Genomic DNA, 16,542 nt, shown 5'->3' with positions numbered 1-16,542 from the left:
AGTGGCAACCCAGACTCATAGGCTATTCCCTGAGCCTGTGATACCAGCTCTGCCCAGTGTGCCCTGCCCTTCCTGCTGCTGCTGCTGCTGTAATTCCAATCCTGTATTTATGTCTGAACATCCAAGACACTACTAATGCTGGTGCCACCCTGAGGTGCACTAGGGGTCTGAACTCCAGTGGACAAACATTCCCTGGAGGAACCAGCCGCTACTGATGCTAAAACCCAAATGAAACACGAATAACAATCCTATACCCACCCAAATATGAAAACTCTAATGCGGCAATGCTTCATTTTACTTCTTGAGTGTTTTAAAGCAAGTACAAAGTCTGCCTCTCAATAAAAATATGAAAACCGTTACTTAACTGCTTCTAATCTTCTGAAGGCCAAAGGACTATTCAAATTCTTTGATCATGTTTAGTGTTCATGTATACTCACTTTCTTCTAAGCCTGTTTTGTTTCCATTTGCCCTTGAAAAGCTGTAATCTAAGAACATTTTCGGTGAAGAAATATGTCTTAAAATTTAAAGATTCTTCGTGTTCTTATCCCAGCGTTTATCTGCCCCCACGTTAAACTGGGAAGAGACAAGGGCAAGAAAGGAAGAGAAAGTGATGTTCATGCTGGATTTATGCATCACTCCACGCTCCATGGGGCCCAACCCCTCCCATCCTCACCCACACCTTCTGTACTGCTTCTGAAGACCGGTTCCTGACTGCTCAGGAGGAAATAACCTAATGGGAAAAGCTGCCAAGGGTCTTCAGGTGGCTGCACTTCCTCATGTACCTTGCTAATCTTACCATTAAAAAACAAATTGTAGGGCCAGGCTGGTGATGGTGGCATATACCTTTAATCCCAACTCTCGGGAGACAGAGGCAGGTGGATCTCTGTGTGTTCGAGGCCAACCTGCTCTACAAGAGCTAGTTTCAGGACAGGCTTCAAAACTACAGAGAAACCCTGTCTCGAAAAACAAAACAAACAAACAAACAAAAACAAATTGCAAGCACCTAAGCTCCCTCCCGTCTAGACCGTGGACACAAGGAACAGTGCCAGGAATCATAAAGAAACGAGTCTCCAACCATAGGACAGATATTAAGGAGGAACCACCTGACTGCATCAAACACTCATTACCTAGACCACATACACGTGTTCTCAGATCTCTCCGTTTGCTCCCCCTCCCACTCAGGTTTTGGGAAAGCTCACTAGATTCTACCCCTTCACTACCTGGATATAAGACAATACAGTTTAATCAGCACATCCTCCTCACTTTTTCTTCTGTTTCAAAATGTGGTCAAATATCAGCATCCTTGCCTATTCTCACCTTCAGAAAAAATCAGTTTGTAATTTTATAGTCTCAAAACATTTTGCTGGCACCTCTTTGTAGGTGTTGTGGCTTAATATTATAATTATGAATGATATGAATTTCTAACGTCACAGAGATAGACCTTTTGAGACTCCATTTCTGATGCTGTAGGTACTAGGAAATATCCTCTGGTGAGTGTATGAGTGGCCATCTGGGTGCTGTTATGATTGCTGTTTTGTCTTTTTTAATAGCCTGTGTCCTGAAGAATACAATAGGTTGAGAAATAGTGGAGCATACTTTTAGATGAGGAAAATACTAAAGTTTGCAACATGATTCAAAGTTGGAGCTGGAGGAGGTAGACATATTTCTCTCAAACATGTTCTTTACCTCCTAAGTTGTTTTGGCATATCCCATCAGTAGGCAATTCATGAATCTGGCGAGCTTACATCTATAACTTATGCTCTGGTGTTTTTTTTTCTTTTCACCATCTTTGAGTGATGGGATGAGGAGAGAAGCCACACACATCTCTGAAATGCCATAAACTATAAAGTCAGTTTCAGTCTGTCAGCTGGGAGAGTGGTTTTGTTGCTTAGATGTGGGCCATGAAGCCATCAAGCACCCGCAAGCACATTTTGAAAAGAAGTCATGAAGCAATTTCTTCTCTCAGTTTGAGAACAACACCTTTCCAGAAGGTTGACTGTGAAGCGGAGATGGGCTTGCACCTTCTGGGGACTGGCCAAGAGGGAAAGGGAGGTGCCAACCCTGTGGAAGGAGGAATGTTCTTTTGATACTGCCAGCCGTTGCCAGATATAAGAGTGAAAAGAAAAATTCAATTTTCCCAAGATATATGGTTCTGTCTAGCTTGTTGACTCAAGAGGCTTGGAAAAGCGTCAGAAATACAGTTTCTGAACTAACAGCCTCTACACTGTGCGGGGTATACACAACACAGGTGATAGCTGTGTTCTTACATGGAGGCATGCATGTGCTCTGAACTTGTGTGTACATGTGGGGGCACACAGGTCAGTGTCAGGGTCTTCCTCTGCCACTAACCAATATCTTTGTGAATTTGGCTGTTTGGTGTTTTGCGACAGGTCTCTGACTTGGATCTGGACCCCACTGATTTCATAAACTGGCTGGGCAGAAAGCTCCTGGGGTTTTTTGATCTCTACCCCAGCTCTGAGAATAGAAGCACATGCCACCGCACCCTTTTCATACGAGTGCCGGGAATCAAATTCTTATCCTCATGCTCAGCTGGCACTCTACCCACGCCACCATCTCCCCAGCCCAAAGCCTGTTTGCTTAGTCTACCTTTGCACAGCTTCAAAAACACACCAAATAAACAAAAATCACTGTAGCTAGGAGATAATACTACCTACAATTCAACATCCCATTCAGCTAAAGTAAATATGTATGGTTATTGTCCAGTTGCATCTCAGAGGTTGAGAGACAAAGATATGACAGGCATGGAGCAGGAGAAGCCATGTGAATACATGAGTTGAAAGGGGACCCTGTGCTCAGCTCATCCACAAGATAAGAAATACTGGCCTCCTCACCATCTTCTCAAAATTATATTGTGTCCTTCTCATGATGACCAGAGTTTCTTCTGTGGAATAATCTTTCTGTACACTGTAAATATGTATTGATTTTATTGTTAATAGAAAGCTGATTGGCCGATTACTGAGTGGGAAGAGATTGGGAGAGACAGCCTGAGACAGAGAGAATGTTGGGAAGTTGAGGATGGAATCAGAGGGGTCACCAGGAGGCATAGAAGGAGTAGGATATGCTGGAGGACAGCTAAAGCCACGAGCCACCTGTAGAATATAGATGAATAGAAATGGGTTAGTATAAGTAGTAAGAGCTAGTTAGTAATAAGCCTGAGCTATTGACTGAACACTTATAATTAATATAAGCCTCTGTGTTGGTATTTTGGGAGCTTTTGGCAGACTGGAAACTTCTGCTAAGAGTTTCATGGAGAATTTTCACAGAAAAGTTGAAGAAATTTTAGCTTATTATACAGGTGAAAAATACAGATATTCATCTCACAGGTGCCAGAGCTTTTCCAGTTACACATGAATAAAGAGGGTTCTACTCTAGGCCTTGACTTCTGCTCTACTAAAGGAAGATGTAAATAAATAAATAAATAAATAGACAGATAGATAAATAAATAAATAAACAAAATGAATACCATTGGCACAAACAGAAAGCAAAGAGGCACTTGTAAGTGGCAGAAATTTATTTCTTACTTCTCTGGAGGCTCAGAAGACCAAAGATGCTGACAAACATAGTAGAAAGGGCCCCTTCCCCATATGTGGCATCTTTTTAGAGGGCAAGGGTGTAAACTGCCAGGGTCTCTTTTATAGTGGCCCTCATCACACTCACGAACACGTTAATCCCAAAGTGCCTCCTCTCCCCATCAGCTGTGGAGTTAGGACTTCACTGTGCAAATCTGAGACAGGTGGAAACACATAGGCAGGAGCACACACTCAGCAACCCCAGCACTCAGGAGGAAGAGGTAGCGGATCTCTGTGAGTTCAAAGCCAGCCTGGTCTACAAAAGCTAGTTCCAGGATAGTCAAAGCTATTACATAGAGAAACCCTGTCTCAATAAACAGAAGTCCCTCAGGAATTCATGTCACTCATGTTTTGAGGGTAGAACATGTAAAGGTAGAGAGAATGAAATAAATTATGGTGACAAGAGACAGAATCACTTGTATTTATATTTCTTATTTGTTCTGGTGAACAAGTTAGGAGGAGCTAGCTAGTGTTTTTGGCAGTCCCGTCAGAGGCATTGGGATCCTGACCCTGAGGATTTTGGAGAAGAGCTTGTAACTTCAGAGAATTGAAAGATGAAGTGTGTTTGTCTATGAAACAATGCCCTGATGATATAAAATAATAGTAGGAGGAGCAGTTTTGATGCCAAGGATATGGCTGTTGCTGTGAACACTGGACAGTGCCCTGGATAATCTGTAGTCACGAGACTTACAAAGTCATCATCCTTCAATGAAGCTATGCAGAGGGCTGTGACCTCACAGCACAAGACTGATGGGGCGTTGACTTGTCCCTAGTTACCCAGCACTTTGTGGCAGACCCTGGAAGTCCCCATGACATACCCACAGTCAAAACCTCCATCTCATGTGCTCAGTAAGAGCTCTCAGCATCATGCGTGACTCAGCTCCATGTGTAATGTAACCATACCTCAGAGCAAAATGTTTAGTTTGTTCCTTCTAGAAAATGCCTGCATGGACTTGTAATGTCATCTCCAAACACACAAACACTCTACTGATCCACAGACTATGTTGCCTTTATGGGGGTTCTCCAATCACTAGTAATCTGTTTTGAGTTCATGGAAGAAGTTTGCATTAAATCCATGAAGGATGGTCATTACAAAAATAAATAAATAAATAAAAGATTATTCATGTGTCAGCAAGCGTGGGCTGGTAGTACAGGTGGTGACAGAGTGATCCCGAGCGTGTGAAATGAAACACCTGTGTACAATCAAGAAGCCCCCACCCGTGTTTATATAAGCAGTCAAATTAAGCTCAACTGCTCACAAAATGAACAAAGAAGTAGGAAGAGACTCACAGGGAAGGGGCTCAGGAGGGTGAGTGGTATAAGAGGGACAATGAGGATGAACGCCATGACTTGTATCCATTGTCACAAATAAAAGTGTCCTGTATCAAACCCCCAAGAGATAAAATTTTAAAAATGTGTATATTACATGAAATAACATCTATTCACGAATTCGATACAAGTAGTGGGTTAATGCTAAGTCTCTGTGTGGAGCATGTGACCTCCCAGTTTGAATGTGCATGCTGGGAACTCTTCCGTACCAAATGCCCTGCCAAGAACACGGACAGATGACTCGGTGGCATCAGGTCAGATGGACTCTTTATTTTTCCCCCCTTTGGTAAAGTGAAACCTACAACAGGAAGTAAATTACCTTTAGAGAATCTAAATCCAGAGAGGCCTCTAAACATGACTCATCTCCTGTCTGAGGGCCAATGAACGGTTGAAGAAGGGGTGTAAATGAACAATTGAGTTCCAGGACCACACACAACATAAGGACAAGACAGGTTATGTTACTGTAAATGGATGTGAGTTTAAACATACTTAACCTTGGACCCAAGAGATGTATAAAGATACTGCCTCAGCCTGCTGACCTGAGTTCAGTTTTAAACGGAGGAAGAACAAGTTGCCCACGAATCTCTACATCGCTCAGTAATTGGTGTGCACCCCCACACGCTTCTTGCCTGTCATGCTTTGATGGGTCACATTTAGAAGAATAAATTTTGCAAAAATAAATTATTTTTGTGCTCCAGATCATAAATCCAGAAACAATGTGCATAGCAATCCAAGATACTTCTTAAAACCTACAGCTATGTAGCTAATGTTTTTGAAATTATTCATTGACTGGGTGCATCTGTAGGAAAGAACCTAGGTTAGTATAAACTAGGTACATAGGATGCAAACACATGCTGTAAAATTCTCAGAGAATTGTTAATACTTTTAAGTAAATAAGAACAAGAAATAAAAATTAAATAAAATTCTAACAAAAAGAAAACATATACAGAATATGAAGTGTCTTTTATTTGTAGTTTTCTGTGACAGTATGTAAACACTTAGAATACTGGGCTCACTATGAGCCACACAAGTATTCTGAATATTCAAGATTCCTCCCACATGCGGCCTCCATCACTGAGACACACAAGCTGCTGGAGGAATCATCTCTCACAGCTGGGCCTCAGAGGGTTGTGCTATCCTGCCCTGTTCTGGTCATGGGTAGAGCCTTAGCTACCTTCCCTTCCTCCTCTTTAGCTGGTGCATCTTGTAAAGTTCCTGAGACTTTCTCTGCACTCATCTTATTTTTGTCAGAGATGACCACTATGATTTTCATTCATTTGACCCGTCCTTCACATTCCCCTTAGCTGTCTAGCATAGGAATGGGACATTTTCCTCCATTACAGGCTGAGCTTGAGCTACATGAATGGTTATACAACTTACTTATGAAAACCAGCACTGGCAAAGATGTGGAAGGCAATGTGGGAAGCCAGTCTCTCAGTAACGTCCTTATCTGCTCTCTCCTTTAAATGTCTTAGGGGTGGTGATTATCTTTCTAACTTCCTGTATCTTCTGTAGGTCTAGAATGATTCTCTCCACAGAATTTAGTAGAAACCGTAACGCTTGGAAGCTGAATGTGCAATGGTTTTGAATATTCAGCGACAATGCTTCACTTGTTTTCACCTCTACCAGCACCAGCACAGACAGGGGTCACCAGTATTTCCACAAGGCACCTGCTGTTGGCTTTAGACACATCCTGGGAAAGAATTCAGCTAGAGAATTATTTTCTTCTTAGTATCCACCTTGCAGATATGCCTTCTCTGTAGCACATACTGGGAGGTGATCACCATCTCTGAAATAACAGGTGACTCCGTGGGTCCACGCCCCCTCTCAGCACTGACATCTAGCTGGGAATTGTTGAGTCAAAGTGTGTGACTAAGAGACTGGGTTGCTTCCCAGATAGTCAAACCCTAATGCTTGGCGTGAACTCAGTGGGATGATGAACACCAGAGGTGCAGGTGATACAGGCTCAGATGGCACTGACGGAAAGGGGATGCTGTAGAGGACGAGAGTGAATGATTGTTACAGGGTAGCAGGGTTTTTAATAAATATACAGACCCTGGCCCAACTGAATCAGTTAACACATCTGACTTTGTAAAATAATATATCCATAGTTTATTAAAACCCTGTGTAAGTACTATCTGGCATTTTTCTGTAGTGGGCAGTGGCATTATATGCCTATATGTAAGTATGTATATGTTTACATATGTACAAATATCTCATAGTTTAGCAGACTTATACCTAAATCTGATATATCTACATGTTATATATAGTGTGTATGTGTTTTATGTGTGTTGCTTCTTTGTGTGTACATATATATATATATGTATATATATGTATATATGAGTGTGTGTGTGAGTGAGAGAGAGAGAGAAAGAGAGAGAGAGAGAGAGAGAGAGAGAGAGAGAGAGAGAGAGATGGAGAGAGAGAGAGAAAAATCCAGCAGTTTGTTTATGGTGTCCTCTTCCCTCCCTCTCCACAGTAACTGCAGCTCACAATTCAGCTGCAGTGGGCAGCAAACCCCAGGGAGCCCATGTCTCCTGTTCCCCAGCAGTGGCATTAGAGACATGCACCACCATGCCTGACGTTTTGCATGGGTACTGGAGATGCAAGCTCAGGTCCTCCTGTTCATACAGCAAGCTCTTTAGAGCTGAGCCATCTCTAGAACCCCAAACAATATATTTTTGGTATTATAGCTTTATTTTCAGTAACTCTTCTGTCTCTCATCTTTCTAGAATGTTAAGTTCTCTATTTGTGTTCATTCCAGTTAAACCAAAAATAAAATTAGTTTAGAACTGTTGTTATTTTTGTTGTTTGCCTTAGAAGAGCTAAGTAAAGATCTTGATGATAATGTATTTAATATGTGTCATTTGGACACACTCACATAGTATATGCTCAGCAGCCATGTTCTTCCTCAGTCACTTGAACCAATGGTTACAAATATAGCAGCTTGATTTTCTTGTGATTGAGCTCTGGTTCTCTAAAAAGTAATCAAGTATCATATAAAAATATGGGTAGCTTATAAAATTGCAATGTTTAGCTACTGGACTTTAAAGTAACTGTTGAAAAATACAGACCAAAATGGAATAACTCAAATGACCCTTCAGGAAGGGATAGTTTTTTAATCTATCCAGGTGACTAATTCTTTCCTACTTAAATTTCCCTGGCATCATCAAAATACTGCAATTATTTAAAGTCAAGCATAAGCTAAGTTCTACATGATAGCTGTGCATATTATTAAAGAGACGATGTCACTGTCAAATTGAAAATAGCATTGCCTAAGTTGTGACGACATTTTCGGAGCAATGGCATCATTGTCAAAGTGATAATGACGGCATTGTCAAAGTGATGATATCGTTGTGAATGTGATAATGATGTCATTGTCAGAGCGATGATATCATTGTCAGAGTGATGACACCACTGTCAAAGTGATAATGACAGCATTGTCAGAGTGATGATGTCATTGTCAAAGTGATAATGATGGCATTGTTGGGGCAATGACATCATTGTCAAAGTGATAATGATAACATTGTCGGGGCAATGACATCATTGTCAAAGTGATAATGATGACATTGTCAGAGCCATGACATCATTGTCAGAGTGATGACATCACTTCCAGGATGGTGATATTGGAGAATATTTCTGAAGATAAACCCCACTGTCACGTGTGTGCTTCACACCATTCAATTAGAATAGGAATGTTGATGCCAGGCTCCTTTCTTACCTCTGTAACTGTGCTGACTCATGTGCTCCCATCGTGGCCGTGGACTATCTGTCCAATTTTTGTCTCTGTGTCTCAATGAAGACTCTGAAGTTAAGACAGTTCACAGTGCTTGTTCTGCAAGACTAGACATTATCACAGACCACAGACCTATACTGTAGAGTCCTAAATCAGACCAACTGGCTTGTCAGACCAACTGGCTTGTCAGACTAGGACAATTTAATCCTAAGAGATTTCTTTTATTTTTTGATTAATGTTTTAGTTAAAGTTTCTTTCTTTTCATTTAATAAATTGTATTTCACAAAGAAAGTCTGGGATAAAAGTTTCCCAAGTCTAATGCATCAGAAAGCTCCCAGTATGCTTCCCCCTCACCCTTGTAAAGACCCCATGTATAAGGGCATGACAGGCAGGCAAACCCTGCCATGACCTACCGTCTTATTATTACCCATATGAGTTCTTACTACACTACCTGTGCTCCCTAGAACACTGGGCTCCGAGGATGTCCAACCCCATGATCTTCAGTACAAAGCAGAAGCTGCATGCGCCTCTGTGGCCCTAAGGCAACCCTCCATTTCATTCCCACACTGCTCCACGCAGCTCAGAGGTTAGCAAGTAGGCACAGTGGGTCTGTTGTGAACCATTTTCAAAGCAAAGCCCTCATGATGGTAACGATTCCAGGTAGACTAGGGAGATGGGTCCATATTTTAAATCACTCAGCACAAGTCATTCATAGTAAACATTTAGTGGATACTAAAACTTTATGATTAAATATTGTTTTTGTATTGAAGCACTTAATGTCAAAAATTAGAGAAAATAAATCTAACCAATGTTTCTACAGAGCTCTACAGGAGACAAGATCAGAGGACTGAAGAATGGTGACCAGTAACCTCTCAGGGTTACTCAAGGGTATTTCAACAATCCCTATGGATACTGAATCTCACCTCTGTGTATTTGTTTGTCTTTCCAGTTCCTCCGAAAATATATGACATCTCAAATGACATGATCATCAATGAAGGGACCAATGTTACCCTCACTTGTTTGGCCACCGGGAAGCCAGAGCCTGCCATTTCCTGGAGGCATATCTCCCCATCAGGTGAGTGTCGACATGCAGCGTGGGCAGTTCAGAGAGTGAGTGAACCCCTTTCGTTTCCCTCATCCTTCATGGGATTATGCCTACAGACAGGCTCAAGGAAACTGCAGGGATGAACCGCCCAAGTCCGTCAGTAATAAGGCCTCTTGATTTCTAGACAACGATGTTTTCATTTTAACATTCTGGGTAATCACAAATCAATAGAAAAGGCTAGAATGGAATTATTACTACAGAAAAAAAAACTGTTCATTTAAATGTGTGCGGGACTTATTCAGCAACATCACTTGTTGATAGCCAGCAGGCAGAGCTGAGGAAATCAGGAGAGAGTGGAATTATACAGACTGTGAGTTGCTAAGCCTGATTCCAAGTCGCTGTGCAGAATCAAAGGTTTGGGAGTTAGAATTATCTTTACCTGATGAAGGGATCCAGAAGTCCTCACATGGGAGTGGTTTATACGCAGAGATCACGTAGCTGGTGGCATGAGGTCTGTGGCTGTTTCTAGGCACCCATGACTTCTACAACTACACTTTGCACATCATCCAGAAAATGGTGCAGCAGGTCCTTGTGTATTTGTGTTGCTTTCATTTGTTATTAAAGAAACTGCCTTGGCTTAGTTGATTGGGTCGAACTCAGGTAGGTGGGGAAGACAGAACAAAATGCTGGGAAGAAAAGCAGAGTCAGGCAGATGCCATGGTTCTCCTGCCTGAGACAGACACTGATTAGACTCATCCCAGTAAGCCACAGTCAAGTGGTGATACACATTAATGGAGATGGGTTAAACTCATATGTGAGAGTTAGCCAAGAAGAGGCTAGATATAATGGGCCAGGCAGTAATTTAATTAATACAATTTCTGTGTGATTATTTCTGGTGTAAGCTAGCCAGGCAGGACGAACAAAGGGCCCATGCTTCCTACTACAAGAAGACTTGAAGTCAATTCTAGCAAGTTAGTGACAATCAATCATCATGCAAATAGGTCCTGCATTTGGAATGCCAAAGCATGAGTGCGGTTTGCGAGTCTGGAGTAATAGAAGAAGCCCCAGGCTTGCAAGGGCCCAGCTCTACCTTTACCAAAAGACCCTAAAACTCGGTCTTTGGGTTCAGTGTGTACATGTGCCTGTGCATACAGCCCCACCTCAAATAAATACTACAAAATGAAGAAAGAGAAGTTTTCACCTGTAGCTTTGAGAATTTCTTGAAAGTGACAATATTATTCTATTGTCTAGGAACACAGCACATTTTTAGATTAATACAATTTTACTTCAGTTGTTTTTCTTCTATTTTTGGAAGAAAAAAACTTCCACAAAGCTGGCACGAACAATGAGACTGCTCTTAATAAAACCAGAAAGGAACATTTTATGTAGGCGTAGAAAAGAGCACACTTGGAACATCTACTTCATCTGCTAATGCTTTATTTAACATCGCTCATTCCTTAAGTGTCTTCCAGTTGCCTCATTTGTGCAGTGGGTCTAATGAGAATCACCCACACCGGGTGCTAAGTATTGCTATTAATGGGAGAGAAAAATCAATATGCTAGCTTCACACACTTCTGAGGTGTGCATTAAGCTCCTGTAACAGTTCTGAAGTTCGAGGGTATCGTCGACTGCCAAGACTTCCCTTGACAGAAGCCACAAAACGGACATGTGAACATTGAACACATGGCAGGTTCTCTACAGGCCGGAAGTGGGCACAGAAACTGAGACCCAGTGTCAAATGCACTGCTTTCTAACCTGAGAGGTTTATGCTTGCATTCAGCTAGTCATTGACTGGCTCTCTGCTGTCCTCAAGTGTTTCCTACTTCCCAAATCTGCATAGCAAAGATCTCTAGTTATTGTTTGCACTGACAAGAGTCACGAGTATCTATCATGGATGTGATAGCTTGAAGCATATGCATTCTCAAACAGGTAGAACCAGCCAGCCGGCTAATAAGTGTGTTGCCATTGTTTTCATCATGAGAACCTCAGCATCCATTCCCTTTGCATTTTCTAAGAGCAAGATGTAACAGTACCGGGGCTGGAGGGGCGGCTCATTGGCTAAGGGCATAGACTGCTCTTCTGGATGACCCAGGTTCAAATCCCAACACCCCCATGGCAAGCTAACAACTGTCTGTAACGCCAAGAACTAAGACCCTCACTCAGACTTACCTGCAGGCAAAACACCAGTGCACATAAAACTAAAAAGTAAATACACTTTAAAGTAAGAAAGAACGATTGAAAAGAAGATGTCAGAACATTAATATGTTACACAGTGTGCAGTAGATGTGTCTGTATTTGTCCTCACGTCTCACAGTACCCAACATTCTACTTCCAGCTTAGCATCTCAGATGTGGCAGGACTGGAAGGAAGGAACAGATGTAAATGTGCCCTGAGAACTATAAGGTGATATTCAAATGTACAAACGACTCTTAATCATCTCTCCATGGATAAAATCTGATGGCACTATGAGTTTTGTAAGAATGAAGTACACAATTTCTATCTACATTTAATTTTAGATTAGTATTTTGGACTTAACGCTCCCATTTCGCTGCGCTTGCTTGCTGTGCACATTTGCCTTTTCATATATCCTTAGAAATATTTTAGTTTAATTAAATAACAAGAATGCCAGTTACTGAAGTTATTAGAATAAAGATTGCAGATAGCATCACAAACTGAAAGGAAGACAGATTGGGTTTATAAATTAACCAGCACAGATTCATTTTTCCGATTCTGGCACACCAAGAAAATGAGTGAAATTAGCATAAACATTAATAATTATCTACGAATAGATGGACTCTGAGAATATTTTCATAAATTTAGAATTATAATGTGTTAAGGGTTCTATATTCTAATGCTGCTTCAGGAAGCATGCCTGATAATTCTTTTAACTTATGTATTTATACTTGAAGGCAAAAGTGGATTTCACTTATTCATTTTTTTTAACCTGGAAAACATCAATGTCCTGCTTTATCTGCTGTTATGCTTTGCTGTGTAATGGAAGAGTACACACCTGAAAACAGCCGTCAGCCCATGACCAGCTCCGGTGCTCTCTGCAGAAGCCATGACTGGGTTCTGTACACATGCAATGTACTTGTTTTGTTCTGTTTACTAGTTTTTAGATAACTCCCAGTGTCTCATCCCAGTGGTTGATTGAAGGGTTCCTCGCAGGTCTCAGGATGGTGGCTTCCTCTGGATCTTCCCTGATCAATAGCTGTGTATTGGTATGATCATGCCCCAGGCAGCCCTATAGGCAGAAGGAGTCGCCACCCTCCTGTACCTTCATCTGCTGTGTGCTTCACTGAGATTTTAGATCAATACATTTCTTAACTCATTTATAACCATGGCTTCTTTCTCTGCAAGCTGCTCAGCCTATGCCCTATTTTGCTTTCTCTGGCATGATAAACACTATGACTGAAAGCAGCTTGGAAGAGAAAAGAGTTCATTTGGGTCAGCATTCCATCACCAAGGGAAGGCAGGGAAAGAACTCAAGTCAGGAACCTGGAGGTAGGAACAGAAGCAGAGACCACAAGGGAACTCTGCTTACTGGTTTGCTCCCCATCCCAGATTATTTTCTTATATACCCCAGGAACACCTGCTCAGAGGTGGTGCCGCCCACAGGGGACTAAGAGTCCTTCCACATCAATCATCATTAAAGAAAATGCCCCATAGACTTGGCCACAGGCCCATCTGAGGAGGCAATACCTCAATATTTCCTTTTCCTAGATGATTCTAGCTGACTTGATACCTATGAGAGCGTTACACCCAGATCCACCCATCATAGGAAGAGCACATGGTACATCCACGTACGCTTAATGCACCCAGCATCATAGCTCAACAGTGTGGCAGCCCTGGGCCTGTTCTGGTACATTCTCATGAGAATATACACTACATATCCACCTCCAAGCTACTTCCCCTGAGCCTGGATCATTTCTGCAGCAAGGTATCCTCAAAGCTCCCAGACTGAACTACTGAACTGTAATTAAGTCAGGGGATGTGTGTGTGTATATATATATATATATACATATATACATATATACATATATATATATTATAAGGTGATTTGAGAATATTCCTTGGTTTTCTATGTAGCATGATATTTCACTTTGTGTTTATAGAGAATTTACACAATCTCAAGGGTCTTTACATGAAGCCTTACGTGGATGTGCAGGCCTATAATTCCATCAGTTAGAAGGCTGATGTAGGAGGGTGGCCATAAGATCAAAGCTAGCCTGTTCTACATAGTGAGTTTCACCGCTTTTCAGTGCCAGAAAACTCAACATTGAATCTCACACCAGTCACTGAATCCATGATGCGTTTTGACCCCCTGATACAGCACTATGCTCATGAGCAAACATTTCTGTCAAATATAGAAGGAGTAAGTTCCACACACTGTTTTTACCCCAAGTTTAGTGTTAGTACCTTCCACTTTGGAGGAGGTGAGTTCTTCAAGCTTTCTTTGATTCCTGACATTGTTATGATCCCTTTTTTAAAAACATGTTTCTATTTCAGAGTTATAACCTCTTTCCTCCAGGCTATGGAATAGCTGTGGCCATCAGGAACTAAGTAGATTGTGTCCTTTCCCAGGGGATCTACTTTAGAGTACATTGCATCCAATCCTCCCTCACTGGCAGCTTTAATTTCAGTTTACCAATCAGGGTGCTAATTGGTTCCTACACTCTGGAGTTTCTCCTTCCCTCACCCCATGCTTCCACTAAGCAGCAGGGAGAGCATTCACGAGACGACAGGAAATAGTCCTCTGTTGTCAGTCATCCCTTTCTTGGTGACATTACTGTGAATCCTTCATCATTCATGCCTTCCTCTGCTCGTAGAACTGATGGCTTCTTTGTAGCTCACCAACCCTCCTTTCTGTACCAGTTAGTCCCGGATAGTGTGCTGCCAACAAGAAACTCATGGTACCCAATTTCTTATTTATTAAAAATACTTTTGTTGGTAGATTAGCAACTTTTAGAAAAATGTTCATGTTTATTTATAGTTCATCACTGTTTAATCATTTAGATGTTCAAATTGTTCTTAACTTAGCTATTGAGGGGTATGTCTGTGTGTCTATGATTTTATATGATGTGCCTGCCATATGTCTGTGTGACCTGGCATTGCAGAGTGCTGGGCTTTTGTCTATGCCCTGGCCCACCTATGGGATAAATCACTTACTTAACTCCGACTGACAGGATACACATGGGGCATGGTTGATCTGCGATGGTAAAATAATCAGTGAATCAGCTGTCCAGATGAGTTCCTCTGAAGTTCTAGTACAACACACAATGTAAATGACTTCAGGACAGGAAATGAAAAGGCAGGAGAAGGGAGGATTTAAGTGGGGTTGGGAGTCAAGGAAATAGGGAGAGGAGGAGGTAGGAGGAGGGCAACCAAATCAAGCATTTGCTTTTTCTTTCAGTAAAAAATAATTAGTTAATTAAACTAAAGAGAAAGAAAAGTGTGTGAGAGAGATAAGGAAAGAGAGAAGTGTGTGTGTGTGTGTGAGAGAGAGAGAGAGAGAGAGAGAGAGAGAGAGAGAGAGAGAGAAAGAGAGAGAGAGGAGGGGGGAGGGAGGAAAGGAAGGAAGGAAGAAAGGAAGGAAGGAAGGAAGGAAGGAAGGAAGGAAGGAAGGAAGGAAGGGGAAAGGGAAGGCTATGGAAGAAAAAAATCGAAGTATAAAAAAGGAAGAAAACATAGAAAAGCATTTTTCTTAGTTAATAGAGCAGCCCTAAAGAGGGTCCTTAGGGTGTGTGCATGTGTGTGTGTGTGTAAGCATGCATGGAATCATAAGCAAAAGCAGTATGTGAAGGCAAAGAAAACATGAGAAAGTAATTGCTGGTGCTATAGAAGTTGATGTGAACGAATGTGGATGATGTGACTGCTTCCTCTGCTCTTTGGCCAATTCCTTTCCTGGAGAGTTTCCAGGACCCCGCGGTGTGCATGCAGCATGGAGCTCAAGACTCTGCACTTTGTCACATTAACACTGAGCTTGAGAGCCAGCACTTCCTCCGACCAGCACTAGCATTATAGGCTAATGAGTGAACTTGTTTATGTTCCTTATATAAAATGTTGGTAATACTTTTACCCAAATCACAGTATACAGTGAAATGGCCAGTTCAGAACACAACAACAGAGGGCATGATTAGGAAACTTTCCTCAGGGCTGATAGCTAACACACTACTGAAATGTGTTTGTGGCTTGGGCCACACAGAATTCCCATCAGCTCCCTAAAAATGAGGAGCCAATTGGTGGGTCTTGAGTGTAATTCCCACAGCTTCACCCAAATGAGACTGCAAACTCAAAAGTTACTTTTAGTTCTGGGAGGTGGGTCAAGGAGTGAAATGCTTGCTGTTCAAGCATGAGGATGTGGGTTGGGATGCCCTGAACGTACGAGAACCAAAGAAAGTGTCACCGAGCGGTCATGCATGTGATACAGGTGCCGGGGAGGGCTGCCCCGAGGGTGTGCTCACCAAGGGTGTGCTCAGCAGCCTGCCCAGATGAATCACGGACTCCAGGTTCAGTTTTTAACCACCTATCGCAGAATATTTGCCTTTTGCATTTTTGCACATAGAAAATAAGTCTATGAAGCACTGTGTTTATTTTTCAATCTGGACATGGTATTTTAAATGAGTCTGTTGCAGAGAACATACAGTTGCCCTTAATTAAGGTGACCATCGCTGTGATAAAACACTATGACCCAAGTTTCTCGAGGAGTAAAGGGAATATCTGGTTTACACTTCCATATCTGGAAGTGTTCATCACTGAAGGAAGTCAGGATGGGAATTCAAACAGGGCAGAAACCTATAGCTTGTCAGCCTGATGGCTTATAAAACCCAGGATCACCAGTC

At 41.9% G+C, this 16,542-nt stretch overlaps 1 protein-coding gene across 1 annotated transcript in view; it reads left to right on the top strand.

The window, feature by feature from the left end:
- Negr1 (neuronal growth regulator 1) overlaps positions 1-16,542 on the top strand; it is a 704,443-nt gene that overhangs the window by 413,890 nt on the left and 274,011 nt on the right. The window contains exon 3 of the mRNA XM_048453517.3: positions 9,605-9,730. Within this exon, the coding sequence (XP_048309474.2) occupies positions 9,605-9,730 (126 nt within the window). The remainder of the gene's footprint in view (positions 1-9,604; positions 9,731-16,542) is intronic.

Source organism: Myodes glareolus, chromosome 17, assembly GCF_982192425.1.
Source record: "Myodes glareolus chromosome 17, mMyoGla1.1, whole genome shotgun sequence".
NCBI classification, from domain to species: domain Eukaryota; kingdom Metazoa; phylum Chordata; class Mammalia; order Rodentia; family Cricetidae; genus Myodes; species Myodes glareolus.
The sequence above is the reverse complement of the archived record's forward strand: the minus strand, read 5'-3'. Positions and strand labels throughout refer to the sequence as shown.